Genomic DNA, 16081 nt, shown 5'->3' on the forward strand with positions numbered 1-16081 from the left:
GTAATTACGACGAGAAAACAATACACACGTGTTAAGAATAGTTAACCACTAACTGATTCAAGGCACATGATATCCTGTCTTTGCTCTTATTTGGATGAGGAAGAGAGAGGAGGTTACGGTGCGTTGGAGTTGGAAGAGGAACTGAGTAGCCACCTTTTTTGGCTTAGGGTGCTTCCGAAAATTGCTCCATGGATATTTCCAATTAATTTACATAAATTTTTGTTACCTTTTCTCTAACCGGACCAAAATTACAAACTGGCAGGGTCGCTAGAACACACTGAAACAGGGATTGTCCCAGTCAAACCGGAACGTCTAGAAAGCCTACGTATATATGTTATATATAACAATAATACTAAGTACTACTCATAAACGAATAAAACAATGTTTATTATAGAAAAATATGTATACATGTATTTTTCGTAATTAACATTTAAAATCTTTTAAAAAATTCGTTTTTATGTTAAAAATATAATAAAAAATGCGAAAGGAAAAAAAAAATCGAAACAAAAACGAAAAGAGTAAACAAAAATATATAAAATAAGTATTAATAATAAAAATTGGAATATGAATAGGCTAATAGAAGTCTTCATTTTTTGAAATTTATTTCGGGGTGTCCCACTTTTTATTTTTTGCAACTCTCATAGATTTTGGTGGTTTCAACGAACGTTTTGGACACTGTTCAGAAATTTGAGATTTCGCCCAGTCTGCATTTTCATTACTGTCTGATACTACAGACATAAAATGAGCGATGACGAAACGATCCTGCAAAAATAAAATTAATATAATTTTATATATAAATTAATTAATACATTATTGAAATCAAATTAATTAATATATTATTGAAGTAGCCTACTTCTATCTCATTGTAAATATTATTGATAATTATTATTGATAATTATTACTAAAAAATACAAATTTTTAATATTATAATTAATAGTTTTAGATCAGTGGCGTGTTACCCTACGGGCAAAAAGGGCAGTTGTCTGGGGCCTCCACTTACAGGGGGCTCCAAATCAATCTTTTATATGAAAATATTTCCACCGAAGAAAAATGTATGAAGTTAACACTTCATATGGAGATCCTCTAATTCAAATTCGTCTAGGCCCCATGAAGCTGGCATACAAATTGTTTGATCATATTCAAAACTCGAAATACAATTAAAAATGAACTTTCTGCGTATAAGCACGAGTGTTTTACAATTTTCTGATATGATAGAAACTATCAGGGAAGGAAAAATGAAAGACCGGATGATTATAATTTAACTTCCCTTGTTTATTTCCTTTGTTCTATTACCCTGACCTGGAACGAGATCTAATTAATTAATTACAGCGAAGTTTAGAGGAAATTTAGATTACCTAAACACGAGGAAGACAATTTTGCGAAATAAAACTAGTTAGGTGAATATGTTTGTTGCACTTGAATATGTTGGAAACCAAAGTACTTTATTGTTCTATATTCTGTTGGTTACAAACGAATGTTTAAAAATAATAAACAAATAAATATAATATAATATAATAAATAATAATTAATAATCTATAACCTATATATAAATGAGGATTTTTGTTTTGTTCACTATGCACACCTAGGCTGTTCGACCAATAGCTCTAAAATTCGGCAGTTACGTTAAATTGTAAACCTTAGGCTTATATCAAGTATTTGGTTTTCCGTCTAACAACTCTGATCTTTTCATTTCTCAATAATACTTTATTTATTCTAATAATTTTTTTTTTATAAAACTCGCTATTTACGAGGACATACTTCCCACAAAGTTCATAGGCATTCTGATAATATTCGTAAAATGGGTTAAAACGCATATATTTTCCAAATTTACGATTAGTAACTCCGGGTGTAACAAGCTAGTAATATAATATAATATAATATAATATAATAATAAATTGAATTGAATACAAAGATGTAAAGCGATTCACAATACACAAAAAACTGACCATCAGCTCTAATCTCCCTCCTAAACATGATCGGAATGTCACAGCTAAATGTCAAAGGTCACAGTAAGGAGAGTCCCATCCCAACCCAGTAGAGTAAAATGACAATCATGCAGCAGCAGACGAATAAAAAGCCTCATGCACAAATAATATTTGCGTATACCTTGAAATATTAACACAAAGTTCTAAGATATACAACAGCTCTAACTTTTTAGCCTTCAGAGAAATCTGATGCTATTTAATACGAAAATGGCCATACCAGTGGCGTAGTAGGGGGTGCAGTAGGTGCGGTCCTCACCGGGCCCCTGGAAAGCGATAGCTTCCCAGGGGCCCGGTGAGGACCCCTGGTCTTTTTTTCTTGTGATTTTGAGGCCCCCATGGGCCTCAAAATCACAAGAAAAAAAGACTCGAAAAATTTTTCACGACAATCAGAACAAAGCAAAATTTGGCATTTGGATGCTTAAGCTGGGGCCCCTATTACACAGGAAAACCAGCAACTCAACTGTAATCTGGTTATAAACTATATAAATCACTACACAAAAATATTTTAGTCCGTTTACGTAAACAAAACAAAAAAATATCTAACGCATCATTCATCAAACGAAAGAAATTGAACGTCTAAACGCAATATTTTTAACGAAATAAATAAATTCAAAAGCCGACATTTATAGAAAAAATTACCGTACTTATTTTCATTTGGACGTTCCCGATTATCATTACGGAAAAAGGATACCCCTGCCGAAAAATTTTTTTCGGAGGCCCACAAATCTGGTTCCGCACCGGGCCCGGAGAACTGTAGCTACGCCACTGGGCCATACATTGTGTATTTTAATTCAAATAACAAAATATGTAGAGAAGAGTAAATTAATACTTTTTTTGTAATTTGCGAGTGTTTAATTTTACTTTTTAATATAAAATTATATGTAGTTGTTTACTGCATAAAACTGAAATTGTGAATTACTTACTCTTTTTCTGTCCAACATAACGCTTTCTGGTATATCAGGTATAATAATATCTATTAGAAACTTTATGGCGAATATAAAATGCTAATATAAAAAAATTGTATGATTTTAGTGTTTAAGAAGAATAACTTAAAATAAAAAAATTTTTAAGTTGAATTATTAACCTCAAAGATAAATACTAGCACCATCGCTAAACCAAACTCTAAATAGTTTCCAGCATTAGACGTGAATGCTATCAGGAAGGCGTTTGTAATAGTACCTAAAATGTTGATAAAACGAATAATGGGGAGCCATATACCTGAAACGACATAATTAATTTTTAATGAAATACAGTATATCTTCAATGGAAAAAGCGCTTATATTTTTGGTGTATTGAATCTACAGGATGAGTGAAAAGTAATTAAGTATTGAAAATACATTATACTTTTTGTAATAACAAAATGTACGTGTGCATGTACTGCAATCAATGAAATTTTATAATTCCCGCATCGATGATGTGGGCAGTGATCGAGAGAGGCTGTACGCGCAGTAAAAAGATGGCCGAGCAGAAACTGCTGCATGCTACGAGGTGTGGATGGTGTATAGTGAAGTTACGTCATGCCACAATACATATGGAGCACTCAAGGATTGTCATTCGAAGCCAAAATAATCATATGTTTGGTTGTGGACGCACAGATAAGTGACTTACATCCACATCACAATCTGAGGAAAGCATGTGGCCGTTGAATTTTAAAGTATATATCCGTATTTTCATTTAGTAAGTTATAAGTCAAATAATTTTCATCATTTTCTCACTAGAAATATAGAAATTATAGCGATTTCTCAATGCCTAGTTACTTTCCACCCAGTATATTCGTTTGAATATAGTAAGAAATTATATTAAATCCTACGAGTTAAACTAAAAGTTAAAAAAGAGAACTGAGATGAATATAATGTTTAAATTTTTAAAACAAATTTTAAATAATAGCAAAATTAATATTTCTGAATCATACATGTACTTTTTTACGTCTAGGAGAAAGATTAACTCTACCTAAGAAGCATAAACACGAATAACAAGTTATCTAACCGATATCATTGTCTCTGTATGCAACCGGTCTTCTGTTCCACCATAAAAGTCTTTTGGCATCGATTCTCATATCTAATAAATTAAATAATAAAGCCAATAGCGGTGCTAATGGACAGGATGCAGCAAACATCTGAAATATATCATCTATAAGTTTAAATTGTGTGATATTAATTTCGAGACTTAAAAAATCTTCATTTTACCATAATGTAACCGTATTGTATAACTTTTTCTGTCATTTCTTCCAAACGAAAATTTTCTTCTTGCGGTTTAAGCATTTCTTTTACCAAATAATGGTGAGTCGAACTGATGTCGATTTGATTAGATCTTGTACAACACTTACATACATTTTTTAAACATCTGTAACATATAGGTAATAATTAAAATTATTAATAATTTTAAATAGTAAAAATCTTTAAACAGTCATGATAATCAGAGTTTATGATTTAAAAAATTTCAAATTTTAGTATCTTAGCAACATATAAACAAAATCAATATGACAATAGAAAAACATGAAAACAGCTCTAAACATTTTAATACAATTAATTTTGTGAATCGTATGAATAAAAATTATTGTTTTAATTATTGGGCTGCAATCTAAAAAAATTGTAGGCCTATAAATTCTCACTGTCGTCCGTCCGTCTTTCCTTAATCTTGAAAACGGAGTTAAATAGATAAAATCTGAGACCAGATATGGATATCTTAGAAGCAAGAGGTCAGATTAACTATATAAGGACTTCTGATGCAATAAGTCACGTTATTTCAATTCAAAATTTTTCCCCTGAAAGCAGTTAATAGATGACCGGCACGACTCTATTGTTAAAAGAAAAGTATGATGTAGGGATGCAAGCCACTACTAAGTTAAAGTGGAGAGCATATATTTTAAATTAATTGAATTAAAAATATGATGAAAAATTGCAGCCTGGCATTGTGACAAAGTCAGAATAAATAATTGCTCGTTTAAACTAATGTTTTTTTTTTTTAAACTTTTTCTTGAAAATTGGTCCGTAAAGGACATTTTTAGTTATTAATATTTTTCATAATTTCTCCCTGACAAAATATAACATATAAAATAGAAAAAAATTGGATTAAATTCTACCTAGGTAGTCCCAATGGCGGCGTTTCGGTTAGGTTAGATTAACTATATTTTTAGTAGACGTTTCCTTTTTTTTTCTTTTGTTCAAAAACTACCGTGAATCAATAACTAATGACGTTAAACACTCAGCGGCCTGCCGGCGGCTCCCCTCCGGGAGGAGTCCGTCCGGACACGAACAATCTAAAGCGCGGCCATTCAGACTACCTAGGTAGACTTTAACCAAAAATTGACAACATACTTATCATTATTTACTCTCAATCTTTAGAATTTGGTATTTATTATTTGTTATTTCTCCATTATCTTTCGTTTTAACGTTTTACATTATTGGCTGCCGTGATTGCCAATGTATTTTTGTACATAAAACTAATTGTTACTCCCCGTTGAGAAACATTGATTTAAGAAAATTAAACAAGTACCGGTACATACGAATCTGAACTTACGGAAGAATAATATCGTAATAAAGTTTCGGAATGAGTTTTGTAATCATCAATACTATAAGCTGAAAAGATAAAAGTGCCATACAGTTATCATTTTCTTTTTCTTCACAGTCATCTCGATATTCTTTACCCAATCCAAGTATTCCACTTTCTCCTGGATCCTGATACAAAACAATGATATAATTAGTCAATTACTTTACTTATAAGGTATTAAAAAAACTTAAATTTACATTATTACGTAATATAAAGTTACATACTTTTCTAAAAAACGCAATGTAAAACAGCGATGTATATGTATTAGCAAACTGAAAGGAAAACAGTTTGATGATCAAAGCATCATTGTAAGCACTTTGAGTCTGATGATTTTCTATAAATATAGAAAACGAAAATGCATTAGTTTTATACAATTTAATCTTTATAAAGATTGTAGTAAGAAGTCAAAGCAGATCAAAATGAAGATCAGGATTGATATAACTTGTTGAGGCCCTAAATTATAGGCTATACGAAGCTGTTTCTCTTCACTAAATAATAATAAATTTATTATAAAACAATTAAAAAACTTATTCAAATTATATAATTACGTTTTTCAGGTTTCATTTTTTATATTATTATTATTATTATTTCGTGAATCTTGTCGTGCTTTCGCGCGATCGCATGATGGCATGATTCACGATTCGATTACAAAAATTTAAAAAGATCAAGCATTTGAGAATAGTTTGAAGAAGAAAAACATTATTAAGGCTAATTCATTCGTATTTTATAGAAGATCAAAACGTGAATTTTGAATGAAGAATTAATTTTATACTATGAAAAACTTAAAACTTTATTATCATTTATGAACATTTTAAGTAATTATTTTGCTTTTAAAAGTAAGATTAACCTCGTTACATCAACAGATAGATAAATATTATATTATATTGTTTGATCATTCTCATTATTTTAAATTCGGTTGAAAAGAAATTATGAACTTACTCACCCCAGTTGGTTAATTTAACAGCAAAGAAATTATAAATCTATGAGAAATTATAAAGTATTAAAGTTCAGACTAAACCATTTTTATATTGAATAATTAATTACATACCTTTCCCAGTATCATGATAGATATTGTGTTTAAATTAGAAGCGATAATAGTATTATGAAATTCGTTACACTCTTCGTCGTCTTCGCATACATTTATTTCTATGTAAAGTTTGTATAACACTACGGATATTACGCTGATGAAGACAATACAAATCTAATAATATAGATCTAACATTAATTACATCGTATAAAATGAAAAAACTATCCTTAATTTGGTTATATATACATTTAACCAGGGTCATTCAGATATAACGAGTCTCGTGCCGCATACCGTTTTGATGCCCTCAGTATATTAAATATACAAAATTTGATTTGGAAATTGTATTATATTTTTAAAATAATACATAATACAATAAAATGAATAATTTTTAGAATATATATTTGTTAGAAATAATAAAGCCCAGGCCAAATGTCCCTGCTTGATCCCTGTTTGATAGGTCAGGCATCTAACATACCATAATAATTAAAACAAAAGTCGAAAATACATATTTAAAAAATCTCCGTCTGAATGGATAATATTCTTTTCTTTGTTTGGTAATAGTATCAATATAATATTCGGTTCCATAAAATTCTGGACGGTCTCGTTCCGCCATGTCAAAATTCTCGACGTGCCATACATGTGCCAGACTGGCTTGCTGTCTTTTCCATACTTCGAGAAATATTGTACCTGCAGAAATAAATAAAATAGTAATATAAAAGAAAGCAATATTTATTCATTATTTAGGTTAAATAATTCGGGCAGGAAATAATTTTATAAACCAAAAAAATTCTTCATGTAAGAAAATATTATATACAGAGTGTTTCACAAGATACTGCATATTTTTACAGCGTGTTCTAAAGGCCTAGGGAATACAAAACTGTCGTATAAACATAACGACTTTCGTTATTTACATAAATACCTTCATAAAAGTAAGTTCAAAATCATTTGAAAGTGTTACATCAAAATTTTTACAATACTGTTATAGTTTATATCCTAATTTTTCAGAAAATAACTCTCATCTTTGTTATATTTTAAAAGCTTTTAAGTTCATGAAATAAATTTTAATTATTTAGCATATTTAATTTGTAAATATAATGTAAAAAGTAAAAAATTCTTATAGAAAATATTAAATTAAAATTTAATTACTTATATTTTTCTAAAATAATAACGAATTAACCTTAAATAAATAAAATAAAAAATATAAATATATATGTACAAAATGTTTATTTTTACATTTAAGATCATTTACAAAATGTACGCCAATTACTGGTTTTGGTATATTAATAGATTCATTTATAGGAATAACTATATCAGACTGATATTGCACCGGATTTTCGAGTTTATTTCCTTGGCGAACGTTGTCCTTCGGAAAACAACAGAAAACAAATCAAGGTAATTAACTTTCGTACAGTATATAAAAGGAACAAAATCTCTGGCTGATCATTCACTTGATCTCCAAGTAATAACATTCACCATGAAAACCATGGTAAGCATATAGATAAGCAGATTTTCAAATGTATTGTTAACATTTCGTACTCACTAAACTATGTGAAATCTTAATCAAAACATGTGTAAAAGATTGATTTTTTCTATTTTTTGTAGTTCGCCGCTATCGTTTTGGCTGCCTTGTGCGCCGTCAGCATGGCCGGATACCTCGGAGGAATTGGAGGAAGAGATGCCGCAGTAACCGTCAGCCTGGATAACCAGAGAGCCGCTCCTTACGGAGGACTCGGCGCTTATGGTGCTTATGGACTCGGACACGGCGCTTATGGAGCCTATGGACTCGGACGTGGCGCTTATGGAGCCTATGGACTCGGATACGGCGGTTACGGCTTGGGTCTCGGTTACGGAGGTTACGGTCTTGGTCTGGGTTACGGACTCGGCCACGGAGCCTACGGACTCGGATATGGACTGGGTCTCGGCTACGGAGGTTACGGTTTAGGTCTTGGAAAACTTCATTAATAAATTATTTATATGAAACTTAAATAGTGGTTTTGTGTTTTTTTAATTCGAAGAATACGCGCACGTGATTTAAAAATGCACATTAAGAAAATTAGAGAAGAATAAAATTATCACTTTATAAAAGTTGTCAAAACTCAATAATAAACAAATTATTTGTTTTTATTTTAGTTCATCATTCTTCATTAGTAAAATAATTTTTTTTAAGTTAAAAAATTAAATTGTTATAGATATAAATAATGCATTAACATTATGATCTCGTAATTAACTAGTAATAAGTGTACAAAATAAAACATAAGATTTCGAGTATTTATTAGAAAAAGGAAAGCCACTCCATTCAAAATAAAATAATATAAAATTCTTCAATATGAGAAAATTATGATTTTTTGAAAAGACAACTGTATTGTTGTCTTTTCAAGAAGTACTGAATATTGACACTAGAAATACAACTATATTGTTAATGTAGTGAAATAACAATATGTTAGGAGTAAAGACATTCATTTACCTTCGGCCTGTATGAAGTCTATGAGTGAATACTATAAAATATTTGAACAATAATTTAAACAACTTGAATATTTCAAAGATATAAATTCTTTCGTTTTTAATCAAATTTTTATTTGATATTATTTTAAATCTTTTAAAAGTAGCAATAAATGTAAAACTAATAAAAAAAAACTAATATTTTAAATTATTTAGCTTTTGTAAGTATACAAGATTTTTATTTTAAGATCCTTTTATAAGTTTATACTAAAAAAAGAAGCAACAATTATTTAAAATGGAAAAACAGTTTCGCATAGATTATGAAAAAAAATTATACCGGTAAGGTATATTAAAAATATATACTATCATAAAAATTCTTACATTTATATAACGGAAATAATTGCAATTCAGAATTCTTTTTTCTTTTATTTTAATTTTCATGTAACTACTTATTCACTTATAAATGATATGAATAAGTAAGTATATTGCAGAAAACAACGAATATTCCGATAAAAAAATCTTTTAGGAATAGTTAATAAACGAAAGAAGTATTAATTAATGTCTGATCAGGATCGGATTTATAGATATCTTAGGCACGCGCCCATGGGCCTCTGTAGAAAAAACATAAATAATAATAATAATGAAATTCAAAAAAGAGAGGAAAACAAAAAAAAAAAAGATTTAAGACACAAAATACAATAGATTATATTTATAAATACTGTGTAAATATAAAGTAAAATATAGAAGAATTTCTTTGCTGACTTTTATAATATTATATATAATTATATAAATTTAAAAAAATGATAGCATTTAGTTTTTATTGCACGGGCATTAGTCTTTACGGGAGACCTCTACAACTGAGAGTGCTCTGGGACCCCACAAAAAATAGTTTTAATTAATAATAATCGTGCTAAAATTAATATTAGCGAAAGCAATATCGTCTATAAACAATGTTAAAATTATTTTACATTATAGTATTTAATATTTTTGTTTATTTAATACCAAAGATTTTATAGTTCTAATTGTAAAATCATTAATAAAGCTCTTGCGGAAAAACATAATAAAATAAGTAACGATTTAAAAACCGAAAGCAATTAAATTAAAATTATTGAAAAAAAATTCAAAAATAAACACTTAAGTTAAATTAGGAAGTATTATTAAATCTTTAAAGAGAATATTTATCAAGCCAGGGTAGAGAAATCACATATAGGACTAAATCTTAAAATTTTATTATTTTTATTTTAAAAATTAAATTTTTTAAGATAAAGTAAAAATTAAAACATATATTTCTATATAATAGAAAGATATTTCTAAAAATATTTGAATTATTATTAATCCTTCAAATGTATTGTTTCGGCACTAGAAAGGTTGAAATTCAGGAACTAGCTACAACTTAAGATTACACAAGTGTTTACCAATGATGCAAAGCAGCACTGATAAGCGCTGAGGAAAAGTTCCAATCTCTCTACTCTTCCAAGAAATGAGAGCAAACTTTAAGTTTTTTTTCAAAAATTAATCATTTACAATCGTATTACTAATAAGCACAGATTGTAAACAGATATTAGCAGGTGATATATATATATATCACCTGCTAATATTAATTTTAGAGATAATATAATAAATAAATTAAAGTGATAATATATATATATATTATTTCTTTTTCACAAAATTTTGTTTCCTTATATTTTTGAAAAATATAAGTTTCATTGTAACTGCTTCTTAAAGTTCTGTACAGTAAAGCTTAATTACAATCAATCTGTTGTTTGGTTAATTGTGATGTATGTTTAACTGTAATTTTTTTTTAAAAATTGTTCGAGACTTCTAATTGCTAACTTACCCCAGATGCACATCATAAATGCAAATAGACCAGTAAAGCTGTTATCACTAGCTGATTTAATGATATGAAGACCATACAAAGAGTAAAACTCTTCGTCATCAATTCTGTAAAATAAAATTTTTGCTAGTATATATATATATATATTTCATTATAAGAACTAATGTTGCAAAATTACTTACAAAGTTCCATTGTTATAAAATAAGTCTTTATCAGCGATTACTCTGTGAAGAGACGAAAGCTTTTAAAGACAAAGTCTTTATATATTTTGATTTTCAATACATAACAATAATTTTAAATAACCTTGTAACAACTCCGTACAGAAATACAGCAATACCTAAAATAGTAGGTACAATTAAAGACGATACGTAAGTACCAACCCAAGCAAAATAAAATGCAATTTTTTCTCCAAAATAATCTCGTATCAATGAAAGAGGTTGACGTTTAAAAATTTTGCCCCATTGATGATCCAAAACCTTTCTAGTATCTTCATTAGTCGAAGAAGCCCATAGTTGAGAACCACCATTATTTTCACTCAAATCTATGACAGAACATTCACTTTCTATTGGAATCGCAACTGATTCTAGAGAAGATCGATCGTGAAGAATAAAACTATCCGTGTAAACTCCATTTAACAACATATTTAATAAACCTGGACGGGAATATTTCGTTTTTTAAAACAGCCAATTCAATTTTACTGTATAATAAATTCAAAACTCGCCTTTCTTTTCTGCATGATCCGACTTTGAATCATTCAGAATTTTTCCCACATTTATATTTACTAAAATATGGTACACCTGTAAATATATTTTATATTAATTTCAATTTTGTTCAAAGAATAAAATCTTTTAAAAATATTTTATTACCATTAAACTTCTCGTCGACGATAGAAAAAGTTGATCTGTTTCGTCTTTATTAATGAACCAATCTGTACAGCTTTTAACAAAAGGTACAAATATGTGTTTATCTACAAAGTAATATAATATTTTGTTATTAAAAAATGTTATTCAATAAATTAAAATTTTATAATTGAATGAAATGATATTTACGTTCTTCTTCTTTGCCGAAAATTTTCTTCATATTATCCTCGCCTATAAAAGATTCTTTATTTTCATTTGTTTCGGAAATGATCTATTAAAATTAGAAAATATAAATTCATAAATATATCCTTTTAAAATATTCTTAACTATATAAGTACAATAAACTCAAATTTGCGGTCTAATATCGAAGTTTTGGCCTCAAAAAATGTACTGAAAAAGTAGAAAAATTTATTCAGAGTTTAGTGAAGAGAAATTTAAGAATGATTTTAAGATCAAGAAGAATTTTTAATATTAAAAAAGTAATTAGTAAGTACCTATAATTTTGTATAGATGTATTCTGTAACCATTGTCAGAAGACCTGTCCTGTACACCAATACTGTCTGTGGATTATTATTATTATTATTATTATTATTATTATTATTATATATCAATACGATTTTATTGGTAAATAATTCTACACTTTTTATGTAATTTAATGAACAATATATTCTACTTTAAGTGTCAATTTTCGCAAAAATTCTTGGCATTTTTTATAACAATATTTTTAGAAATTCGGTAATGTTTTGTTGTACAATTAGCCGTATACGTAGAATTGTACACTATCGATTTCTTTAACTTCTAACCTTAATTCCTGATCCTCGGTTGTGAATATGACCCTTAAAAAGCCTGTTATAATTTAATTTTCTTAAAATAGAAAATAAATAAAGCTTTGAAAACAATTTTTAATATGATTTAAACAACACGCAGAGTTTATCTAATAGTATTGCGTGATAAGTTATGTTAAAATATAATAAGTAAAAATAATAAAATACAAATTATCTTACATTCGGATATGTAATTGAATTTTAGAATGTATTGTAACAATTTTTAATCACTTGTCAGATTAAAAATAAAAAATATAGTGATCGCAAATCTGTTAGTATTGCTTTCTTTGTCTGTTCACAAGAAACGTTGAGGGCAATAAATCTCGTTTTTTCTCTAGAATTTTCAGAAATAAGCTGACCAAAACATGCATTCTCATTCTGTCATGTTACAACACCATCAACACAGTCTAAGGAATTAATTTTTTTTTTTTATTTCTATTTTGTTTTGGATTCAATTACTTTGTTTATAATCGATGCACGTAATGTTTCTCATTCTACGATTTACTTATAAACAATTTAATAATAGATATCTAATAATATAATAATTTAGATAACTTTTCGAATTTTCAGTTAAATTAAAGCAATAACTAATTATCTTCGATTAAATGAATCATTTATGTGAACTATAGTATGCGACTTACTCATTTATAATTTAAACGAGCAATTTATTGTGACATCGTCACAATACCGAACTGCAATTTTTAATCATATTTTTATTTAATTTAATTTAAAATATATGTTTTCCACCTGTAATTAATAGTGGCTTGCCCTTGTACAGTACATCATACTTTTCCTTTAATAATAGAGTCGTGCCGGTCATTATCTCTAACACCTTTAGGGGGAAATTTTTGAATTGAAATAACGTGACTTTTACAAAATTCACACTCACATGATGTTGACACTAAAAACTTGATTGAGAGAAAGATTTTCTCTCTCTTCAATCGGAGAGAGAGAGAGAGAAAAAAATTAGTTTTTTCGAAATGAATATTATGATCAAAGTGGCGAGAAAACTAAAACAAAAAAATTAGGTAAATAAAATGTACAAGATGTGTTATTAAAGCCTTGATTGATTTAGACGGAAAAACATTAAATCATTAATTTGTATTGAATTTGAACTGTGTTCCTGAGTTTACACTTGTTACTATAATAGATTATTATATATTTTTAATACAATGTTACAGATTTATCTAAAATATTGGTGTCTGATGTTAGCATTATACGATATTCGACCACATTAATGTTTTAAAGATTTGTTTTAAACAATTTTAATTAATACATGTTTGCTTATTAATTATATAGTTTATATATATATATATATATATATATATATACATTAATAATTATATTTTATTATTTGATATTTTACAAAGAACGTTGACATATCGATAGTAATCGATACAGAAGTCATTCGATGTTTTATTTATATAGTAATATGTTATTTCGCAAAATAAAAAAAAAACTGATCAAATTTCAAGAATTTTTTAGTCTTTTTCTTGAAGTTTTTCAATTTATAAAAAATTCCGTAAAAATTTATGTGAAAATTTTATAGAAATTCATAATTTTCATGTATAGATTCAACTGAGAACTTTTCCTTCTGACTTATACAGGTATGTCATAACGACAAAACTCATTCCAACCGCATGCAGACTTAATTTACATTCATGTAAATTTTATATTAAATTCAAATAAATAATAATTATTATTCTGTTATTTTTGTTGTAAAGAAAACTTAATTAAAACTTTTACTTTTGATTTTTTTTAAATATCTTTTTCTAGATTTATAATGTATTTTGAATTACAGACTTAATAATAAAATTTTATCTAGAAATTGAAAAAAATTAAATTTGTTAATAAAAATTATATATTTATTTGTTTTGGTTCGAATATTGTTTCTTTTGTTTATTTTTATATAAAGTAAATTAGTTAGTTGTTCGAGTTCACTAAAAACGATTTGAGTAACACCAATTGATATTGAGAATAAAATTTAAATTTAGTTTTGTGATTAATTTTTTAAAATAATAAAATTTAAATAAGTAGATATATTTTCATATCTTAATATGGAAACATACATTAAGTTGTGTATTTCTCCACATATCCACTTTAATTCATCTGATTGCAGCCAGTAAGGAGAAAGCATATATGGTTTAGGCTTATATGTATGTTTAAACAACCATAATCATATGTCATTTTTCCATTAATAATAATCGTTATTTCCATTCAAATTAATGGAATAATGATCACGAAAGCGTTAAGTCATAAATAAAAAAATTAACATTAAATTAGCTATATTTAAAACGTTCAATTTTTATTATATAAGGATGTATTGATCTCTGTTTTTAGTACTAGTCAGATCGATGTTTTAATTCCTTTTTCAAATAAAAATGTTATTTACTTAATACAAAAAATTTTAGTATTAAATTATATTTTGGACTTAAATAGCTACGCTTATTTAATAATAACATTAATCCAGTTTCTCTAATAAACAACTCTCATTCAACTTATTTTATGCTTTAATATTTAAAATCATTTTATAAAGTTAAAATCAAAATATATAATTAAATATTTATTCATTTATATTTATTTATTTATCACAATTACAGTTGAAAATATTATGTAACTTATATGACGAAAGATTTCCTCCCCAGTTTAACAATTGAACCCAAATACGAAATAAAATACAAATAGTAAATAAGAGTGAAATTGAATACAAAGAAATAACTTTATTTCGACCAAAACTTGAACAGAATAAGTCAAGGAAATAAAAGACAGAGGTATGAATTTGTTTTATATTAGTGTTATATATTAAGATTTCCATATAAATTATCAGTCAGCAATCACAATGGCTTCTTTTTTTTTTTATATATATTAATACAAACAAATCTACTCGTTAAATCGTTATAAAATTTTCTTTCTACTATATTCTGCCTTAATTAATTTGAATAAATTAAAATATAATTTCAACTAACTCGTAAGCGTTTTAAAAAAGTAAATCAGAATTACATAACTCACCCAATCGAGCCCTCTCAGAGGGAATTCCATCTTTAAAAGTTGAGCTTCTTCACATAACCTATCAAAAGGACAATGAATCTTTACGAAAACATATTTTCCGATTTGTTCTTCTTTAATCTCTAATCGTTCCGCCTTCATAGCTTGGTTAAAAATTTCTCTTTCCTTTTCTTTTATCATTTCTTCTTTTTTGGCTTTGTTGCTAACATTACCATATTCAAAATTGATTTTTTCATATACTAGAACGTAGTCTATTCGTTTAATTTTTCTTCTTTGATCAGAAGGCATCGTTTATAATTAAAAATATCTAGTAAAATAGTAAAAATAGGAAAATCAAGTCATTCAGATGACTAGAAAATTAATGATTACACATATTATTCTAATTAATCCGCAAATTTTTATAATTTTATTATTTTAATTTATCTTTGCTATAGTCCTGTTACATTCGCTTTCTGACCAATATCTGGTCTGTTCAACTGCAGAAGCGAATGTCGATAGCACACCGTTTCTTAGCATTGCTCAATATCACAAGCAAATGCTACTATAGCAACAAAATA

The 16081-nt window shown here is 27.5% G+C and overlaps 2 protein-coding genes across 2 annotated transcripts; one reads left to right on the forward strand and one right to left on the reverse strand.

Annotated features, from left to right (window-relative positions):
• Positions 1-494: 494 nt before the first annotated feature.
• On the reverse strand, positions 495-15812 carry LOC136973623 (anoctamin-7-like). Its single transcript, XM_067268356.1, has 17 exons — positions 15528-15812; positions 11884-11965; positions 11701-11801; positions 11556-11631; positions 11138-11486; positions 11017-11058; positions 10838-10941; positions 7037-7248; positions 6583-6735; positions 6478-6514; positions 5759-5868; positions 5505-5662; positions 4172-4328; positions 3972-4101; positions 3070-3203; positions 2909-2989; positions 495-762 (listed from the first exon to the last, which is right to left on the reverse strand). The coding sequence occupies exons 1-17, from the start codon at positions 15810-15812 to the stop codon at positions 601-603; spliced, it is 2373 nt and encodes a 790-aa protein (XP_067124457.1). The 3' UTR covers positions 495-600.
• On the forward strand, positions 7902-8547 carry LOC136973632 (glycine-rich protein-like). The gene is made up of 2 exons (XM_067268369.1): positions 7902-8047; positions 8164-8547. The coding sequence occupies exons 1-2, from the start codon at positions 8036-8038 to the stop codon at positions 8521-8523; spliced, it is 372 nt and encodes a 123-aa protein (XP_067124470.1). The 5' UTR covers positions 7902-8035; the 3' UTR covers positions 8524-8547.
• Positions 15813-16081: the final 269 nt, after the last annotated feature.

The sequence above is a fragment of the Centruroides vittatus genome, unplaced genomic scaffold (assembly GCF_030686945.1).
Source record: "Centruroides vittatus isolate TY-2023 unplaced genomic scaffold, ASM3068694v2 contig_3254, whole genome shotgun sequence".
Taxonomy (NCBI): domain Eukaryota; kingdom Metazoa; phylum Arthropoda; class Arachnida; order Scorpiones; family Buthidae; genus Centruroides; species Centruroides vittatus.

Coding starts and splice junctions, on each gene's coding strand:
- LOC136973623 (XM_067268356.1), bottom strand. CDS start 15,812: ATGCCTTCTGATCAAAGAAGAAAAATTAAACGAATAGACTACGTTCTA. Junction 11,966..15,527: donor CTCTGAGAGGGCTCGATTGG/GTGAGTTATGTA, acceptor TAATTTTAATAG/ATCATTTCCGAAACAAATGA. Junction 6,515..6,582: donor CTATCATGATACTGGGAAAG/GTATGTAATTAA, acceptor AATTTCTCATAG/ATTTATAATTTCTTTGCTGT.